Source organism: Bufo gargarizans, chromosome 11, assembly GCF_014858855.1.
Source record: "Bufo gargarizans isolate SCDJY-AF-19 chromosome 11, ASM1485885v1, whole genome shotgun sequence".
NCBI lineage: Eukaryota > Metazoa > Chordata > Amphibia > Anura > Bufonidae > Bufo > Bufo gargarizans.
This window is the reverse complement of record NC_058090.1, coordinates 4,319,715-4,327,297: the sequence shown is the minus strand read 5'-3', so window position 1 is coordinate 4,327,297 and position 7,583 is coordinate 4,319,715. Positions and strand designations below refer to the sequence as shown.

The 7,583-nt window shown below is 43.9% G+C and overlaps 1 protein-coding gene across 2 annotated transcripts; it reads right to left on the bottom strand.

Moving 5' to 3' along the window:
• Positions 1–380: 380 nt before the first annotated feature.
• Positions 381–7,277, bottom strand: LOC122922202 (E3 ubiquitin/ISG15 ligase TRIM25-like). 2 transcript variants are annotated; one of them, XM_044272726.1, is made up of 2 exons: positions 6,240–7,277; positions 381–1,144 (listed from the first exon to the last, which is right to left on the bottom strand). In XM_044272726.1, exons 1-2 carry the CDS (start codon positions 7,132–7,134, stop codon positions 1,110–1,112), a joined length of 930 nt encoding a protein of 309 aa, XP_044128661.1. In that variant the 5' UTR covers positions 7,135–7,277; the 3' UTR covers positions 381–1,109. The 2 variants fall into 2 exon arrangements, with proteins under 2 accessions (XP_044128661.1, XP_044128660.1); XM_044272725.1 differs by lacking the exon at positions 381–1,144 and having other exon boundaries at positions 3,994–7,277.
• Positions 7,278–7,583: the final 306 nt, after the last annotated feature.

The window sequence follows — 7,583 nt, the reverse complement described above, 5'->3', positions numbered from 1 at the left end:
CACTTACCTGTCATTTCCATATGTCTGTTGATGTTCCCCCTGTGTTGCTTGGCCGTTGAGACTCCTGCTCCTCCGTGTCTAGGAGGAGCAGGTCGTCTTACTCTGTCCCCTAGTTCAGGGCCGACTTGAGGGCTTGTAGGGACTCTTAGGTTCCGGCGTATGAGCCCTCCTACCACCGAGGTCGGCTCATACAGACAGGAGACAGGGTCAGCGTTAGGGACGCTATAGGAGGTGACCTGCTCCCTAACTCTGTGGTCCTGGCCAAGGGGTACCCCACCATCTCCTGGCACCGCACGGCTGGGGGTTTCCCCCACCGCCAGCCGTGACATCTCATTTGTCGTGTTTCAGGTAAGTTTTTAATAAACTATTATGCCTTTTATTTATTATGCAGTAATTTTATTGTACTTATAACAATTTGAAGAGCATGTCACCTTTTCTGACACTATATCACTTTAGTAAATAAATTTATTCCCAACAATGATCATTATTTCTCTTAACTCTGCTTTGTGCAATTTCCCTGTTTATTCTAAGTTTCTGAGTTCATTGTCAATTGGGTATGTCCTTACAATCTGAGACTGCATCAGGCGGTATAGAAACACATCCCCCATCTCGTAAATACAGTTGCCAATGAACTTAGAATAACAGAAGAATTATACACTGCAAAGTTGTGAGCAAAGATGATCCAGAATTGTTTGCAACATGCAGTGTAATTAATAAAACAGACATGTCAGTTGTGGTGATGGGTCCTATTTCACAAAGGGTTACAGGAAAAGAAGGGAGGGGAATGTAAAGTTCGGCAAAGGCAGTGATACAATTCTCTATATCAGGGACCATCAACCTCTGGCACTCCAGCAGTTCCTAAACTATTATACCCAGGATGCTTAGTTCACCTCTATGGGGGTTACACTAACAGCTTAGCTAGTGTGCATGCTGGGAGTTGTAATTTCTCTGCAGTGGGAATGTCAAAAGTTGATGATCCCTGCTGTACATAATGAAACATAAATACATACATAATATATTCATGTATTGTGTATATTTATCTAAACAGAGAGAATTTCCACAACTTGAAATGCTGTGGCTGGGAAGGTTCTTCGGAAGTCCAAAGCGTATCAAGATTTTAGTATCTTTTTGCAGGAATCTGTAACTGTAAAAAAAAGTGTAACATAGTCTTGGAAAGTTCAAATGTTTTGTTCCTGGCAATAAAGAGTTTTTAGTATTAGTTATAAGTATTTCAGCCTTTGAATCTTTTTTTACCTCCCACATGTATGGGGGCTATAAGGGATGTGTGAGGGGGGGGGGGGGGGGGGTGATCTTGACTAGTCACAGGAGTGTGGGGGCTACATGGGAGGAGGGTTAAGATTTTGACAGGGGCCCCACAACAGTATTATACAATGACACTACATGACAGACTGTGTGTGTGTGTATATATATATATATATGTACAAATTATATAGGAAAAGGATGGTGTGGCAGCCTGGTCTGGTCTAGATCGTGACTTGCCAAAGGAGTGGGGTTTACACAGGAGGAGGGAGGTGCGAAGCGCGCTGGGGGGGCCCTTACAAAAATTTGCTGTGGGGCCCAGTCTCTTCTAGTTACGCCCCTGCCTCCAGCCACATAATCACAAGTTCTTTTCTGTCAGGTGAATGCCTAATTTTTAGGGCCTGTTCTGGCCTACATTAAAAATTTTATCCGGTGACTGCCTAATGTACCTCCAGCCACATAATCACAAGTTATTTTCTGTCAGGTGTATGCCTAATTTTTGGGGCCTTTACTCCAGTGGCCTACAGTAAAAATTTTATCCAGTGACCGCCTAATGTACCTCCAGCCACATAATCACAGGTTCTTTTCTGTCAGGTTAATGTCTAATTTTTGGGGCCTGCACTGGCCTACAGTAGGGTTGTTTTGATACCAAAATTTTGATTCGGTTTCGATACCATAAAAAAGTATTGAGATACTTGATACCATGCGGAAAAAAAATAAAAACACCAAAAAAAGCTGCGTGCATTCCGCATTTTTTTAAACGTCCGGCCCATAATAGAACAGTCCGATCCTATTTTTTGGGGAGACAAGGTGACAAAAAAAATTGTTAATCGCGCAGTTTTTATTAATTTTTTTTTCTGTTACGGCTCTCACCGCATAGAACATTTTTTTTCTTTTCAAAATTATTTTTATTGATTTATTTAAGTCAGAAGAGATCTTGTGTGAAAAGAATACAATTAAATGTAACACATCAATTGTCATACCATTAAATAGGTTAACAGCTGAATAGTATATCATGAGTATCCAGAATATCCTACATAATTCATATCCTACATGTTCTTTAAAGCGTAAACTGCATAGTGAATGAGTATAGTTATGCAATTTCAGCGAAATTGAGGGTATACTCAGGTTATCAAGACCACAATCAAAGACAACTAGTATTCAGAGGGTGAGGGGGTTGATTTGGAGGGTTATGAAGGAAGGAAGGAGTAGGAGGGAAAGGGAGGGTAAACATGGGGCGGGATGAAGGAATGAAGGAAGGTAGGAAAGGGATGTGGAGGGAGGAGAGGGGGGAGGTTTTAACAAGTATTCCTCTAGACAGCCTGAATATTTGCTATTTTTTTTTATATTTTAATAGTTTGGACTTTTCAGACATGGCAATATGTTTATTTTTATTTATTTTTATATATTTTATATGTAAAATTGGGAAAGGGGGTGATTTATACTTAATATTTTGATGGGTTGTTTTTTTACTTTTTATTTAATAACTATTTCCCCCCTTAGGGGTTAGATCCTGGGATCTATCAGGGTGAATAGGACTTCACACTCTCCCTGCTGCCCTGTGCATAGTACACACAGCAGCAGGGAGCTGACTATCGCAGCCAGGGCTTCAGTAGTGTCCTGGCTGCCATGGTAACTGATCGGAGCCCCAGGATTTCACTGCTGGGGCTCTGATCAGAACTGCCACCAATGAGGAGGAGGTGAGGGGACCCTGTGGCCACTGCCACCAATGATTTTAATACTCGGGGGGTTGGGGGGGGGCGCACTGCACTACCAATGATAATTTAATTAACATTTAATACAGGAGGAGGGTGCAGCTCCCCGCCAGCACCCGCCTCCGGGATTTGTATTAAAGAGGACCTTTCATCTGGCAGAAAATTCTGAACTAAGTATCATGATATGTACAGCGGCGCCCAGGGATCTCACTGCACTTACTATTATCCCTGGGCGCAGCTCTATTCTCTTGCTATGTCCTCCGGTATCTTTGGGGACTTGGTTATACTGGGCGGAGACTGCCCTTGTTCTCCTCGGTGTCTCTTTCTCCCAGGCTGTAGCGCTGGCCAATCGCAGCGTAGAGCTCACAGCCTGGGAGAAAAAAACCTGGGACATAGCGGGAGAATGGAGCGGCAACCAGGGATAATAGTAAGTGCAGTGAGATCCTTGGGCGCCGCTGTACATATCATAATACTTAGTTCAGATTTTTTTGCCAGATGAAACGTCCTCTTTAAACATTTACTTTCATTGGTGGTGCAGTGCGCCCGCTTCTCTCCTCATTGGTGGCAGCGGCACAGGGGGGGGGGGGGGGAGAAAGTGCTTCCTTCTCCCCTGTGCTGCTTAGGAGAATACGGAGCGCGCTGAGAGCAGCACGCTCATTGTTCTCTGATACTAGACTGCGCAATAGTGAAGCCTAGTATCGAAAAAAAGCAAATCCTGGTATCGAGGTCGTTACCAGGAAAAAGTATCGATTGGGTATCGAAAATTCAATTCCCGAAACAACCCTAGCCTACAGTAAAAATTTTATCCAGTGACCACCTAATGTACCTCCAGCCACATAATCAAGTTCTTTTCTGTCAGGTGAATGCATAATTTTTGGGGCCTGTACTCCCGTGGCCTAAAATAAAAATTTCCTAGGCTCCAGCAGGGCACATTTTTGAGAGTTTCCTTTTAGGACGCATAAAATGGTCCCTGATTAAAATACAGATTTTTTGTGGGAATATTTGCCAATGATCCCCCTCTGGTATGTCACTGTCCATGTTGTGGGACTATTTGTGCACTTCTACTAAGTATTTGGTGGCTGCAAATATGACCTGAAGGTTTTATTAGGTTCGCCTGCCATTAAAGTCAAAGGGGCACGCTGCGAAAACATGGTTCGCGAACGCACATTCGCGAACTGTCTTGGGTCATCACTACTGTTAACTCCATGGATGCCATGGGTGGCTACTGACCGCTGCATTTAAGGGGTTAAATGGCTGGGATCAGAGCCAGCACTAATGTTACCATTGCAGCAGTGTCGAGCTGTATGTTACAGCTGACACTCGCTGCTGATGGCGGCAGCACTGTCCCGGAGCCACCACCATCACATACAATACCAGGGGGATCTTTATGAAGGGCTGCAGGGACGAATCGAGGGGGGGGGGGGGGCGAACTGGTGAACGGAGGGCATCAGGGGCACATCTGGCATCGGGGACACAAAGGGGACCATGCCTGATTTCAGGTTCTGAGCTCCAAATTGGAGATCAGAGGTTGAAACAGGCATTTTTACACTGCCGTGCTCCGATTGGTTAGTCTGCGCAGCAAGGGACCACTCAGATTGGTTCCTTGCCAGCGTCTCCGGTGTCTTTGCTCTTTATAGTGTCAAAGCCCCAGTTAACATTTTGAATGTAACTGTACGCCTGATTACGTTAAATTACAGGTAATCTGGATGTACAGTTACACCCAAATGCGGGAAGGGGTTAAAAAGAAAAAAAATTTTTAAAGTGGGACAAAAAGAAAAAGCAACCTAAGGCCTTGAACCCTTGCTTTTCACTTGGATGCCACATAGGCTAACTGTCAAGAAGCTGGCCATAGCATAGTGTTATTTAATGTATTGTGTCACAGCGCCATCTATTGGATTCATAGTCTTATGCCATTCATTCTGCACACTAGCATCATTTTCCTCTCAGCGCCATCTATTGGATTCATAGTCTTATGCCAGTCACTCTGCACACTAGCATCATTTTCCTCTCAGCGCCATCTATTGGAATTCTAAACGCGTTCTGATCTGTAGCGGTGTGTGACCTATTAGAATTGTATAGAAGCAGAGCGCCGTCCTTTGGACAGTCACTGTCTGTTCAGTCTCCTTTCACATATTAACCCAGGCCCACTACTGCTCAGTTGTATGAATCTGAATTTTGGACAATATTAAAATTAAATGTTATATGACAAGTGGCATTTTTCATTCTGATTTGAATTCTGGCAGTGAAAATGTCTACAAGAGATGAAACTGAAATCTCAGATTAACTTTTTTAAGTTGTATTTTAGGTTTTTCATTTGATTTATAATTTTGATTGGAAAATAGCACTATGGGGACATGATAATTCATTGACAAAGTTGAAATTTAAAAAGCCAAAAGGCTATTTAATTTTACATTTATTTTTGCCACATATTACCCACACTGGAGTTGGTAATGAAAATTCAAAGGGAAGAAATGCATTTTACTTTTCATTTTGGCAGACATTTTTCAGACATGGGTTGAAAATGAAATGTCAAATTGGGATTTGAATTAGAATTTCATGTTTTTCGTTATCATTTTATTTTTGGCAGGTTTCACCTCCCACCATAGATCTTTATAGAACCGCTCCATACAAATAATGCAGCATGAAGGGGCTCGGTGAAGGCGGCAGTGAAGGTGTGTAAGTGTCTGATGGGGTCACACAGCTCATAAAAGGACAGCTGCCCGGCCTCATAGTCCAGACATATCCTGAATCTATCACTGGAGACCTCGTCAGGTAACTGGATATCTTTACCGTCATGTCTCACTGAATACTGATTATAACACCTCCTCAAACTCCAGGACTTGTTATTATCCCCAATGAATGACTGACGCCCCCTCCTGTCTATACTGGGATAACACATCCCCACACTCCAACCCACTGATCTACTGCTCTCCACATCCCAGTAATGTCGCCCTGAGGTAAATCTCCTGCTGCTCATCACCTGATTATTCTGGAATCTCTCTGCTCTTCCTGGACGATTCTGATTATTTTGTGTCCAGGTTGCAGATTTCAGGTCGTCTGATATAAGGACATTATTACCAGCTGTGTTTACATCCAGTAATATGTCTCCAGGACCCTCCATATAGATCCCTCTCCTTATATCTCTTATTATGTCACATAATGTATGTAATTTGTCTGAGATCACAGCTACATCCAGATCATCTACATCATGGAGACATCTATTCATGTCATCACCTCCTTCCTCCTCAGGATCACACAAGTCACCTGTATCTGGTTCCTGTAAGACAGTCAGTGGATCAGTCATGTTAGACAGCTCCTTAATGTGTCCCATCTTCCTGGACAGCTCGTCCTTCTTTATTTCCAGCTTCTGGATCAGAGAAGAGAATGAGAGTGATTCTTCCATTTCCTGCCTGGAGATCTCGTTCAGGACCCTCTTCTCCAGGTTGTCCAGTCGTCTCCTGATGTCTGTAAACAGGGCAGTGACTCTATCTGTTTCTCCAGATGCCTTTTCTTGTGCTTTTCTCCAGCGTTCCTCCAGATTCTGGACTCTTTTCTCAGTCTTCTGTCGCTTTGTGGTCAGTTTCTGGAAAATATTTCTCAGTTTTCCTTTCTTCTTCTCAGAAGCCTCATCCAGCACCACCACCTGGTGTCCCTGATGTTCTCCAACCAAACTGCAGTACACACAGATACAAACATAGTCCTCGGTGCAGTAATACTCCAGGATCTCCTTATGGACGGAACATTTCCTCTTCTCCAGGGAAGTGCTGGGGTCAGATAAGACGTGTTCTGATGACTTGCTGTGAACTCTCAGGTGTTTCTCACACAGAGAAGCCTCACAGTGTAGACAGGATTTAACAGCAGGTACAGGAGAGTCCACACAGTAAGTGCAGCAGATCCCGGTTTCCGTCTCTTTATGTTCAGTAACAAATAAATTCTCTATAATCTTACGCAGAGCGAAGTTCCTCATCAGTGCAGGCCGCTCCTGAAACTCTTCTCTGCATTCAGGACAGGTATAAACCCCAGACTCGTCCTGTGTATCCAGTGCACAATCAATACAGACCCGGCAGAAGTTGTGTCCACATCTCAGCATTACAGGATCTGTATAGGTCTGCAGACAGATGGAGCAGTCCAGCTCAGCTCTCAGATCAGCAGACGCCATGGCTGACAGAGGAAGACAGAAACAAAACTTCAGTTCTCTGAGGTTCAAAATCCAGAGCGCGAGTTTAAACTTGTGTGCACAGGGTGCGGCTGAATAGCACAAGATCAGTCACTAATAAAGGGGTTGTCATGTATCCATAAACATACCGGACACCGTCACACTATGAGGGGCATGCTCCCACATGTATCCATAAACATACCTGATGGCATCACACTATAAGGGGCACGCTCCCACATGTATCCATAAACATACCGGACACCGTCACACTATAAGGGGCATGCTCCCACATGTATCCATAAACATACCAGACACCGTCACACTATAAGGGGCACGCTCCCACATGCATCCATAAACATACCGGAACCCGTCACACTATAAAGCCTCATTCACACGTCAGTATTTTGGTCAGTGATTTCCATCAGTGATTGTGAGCCAAAACCAGGTTCGGC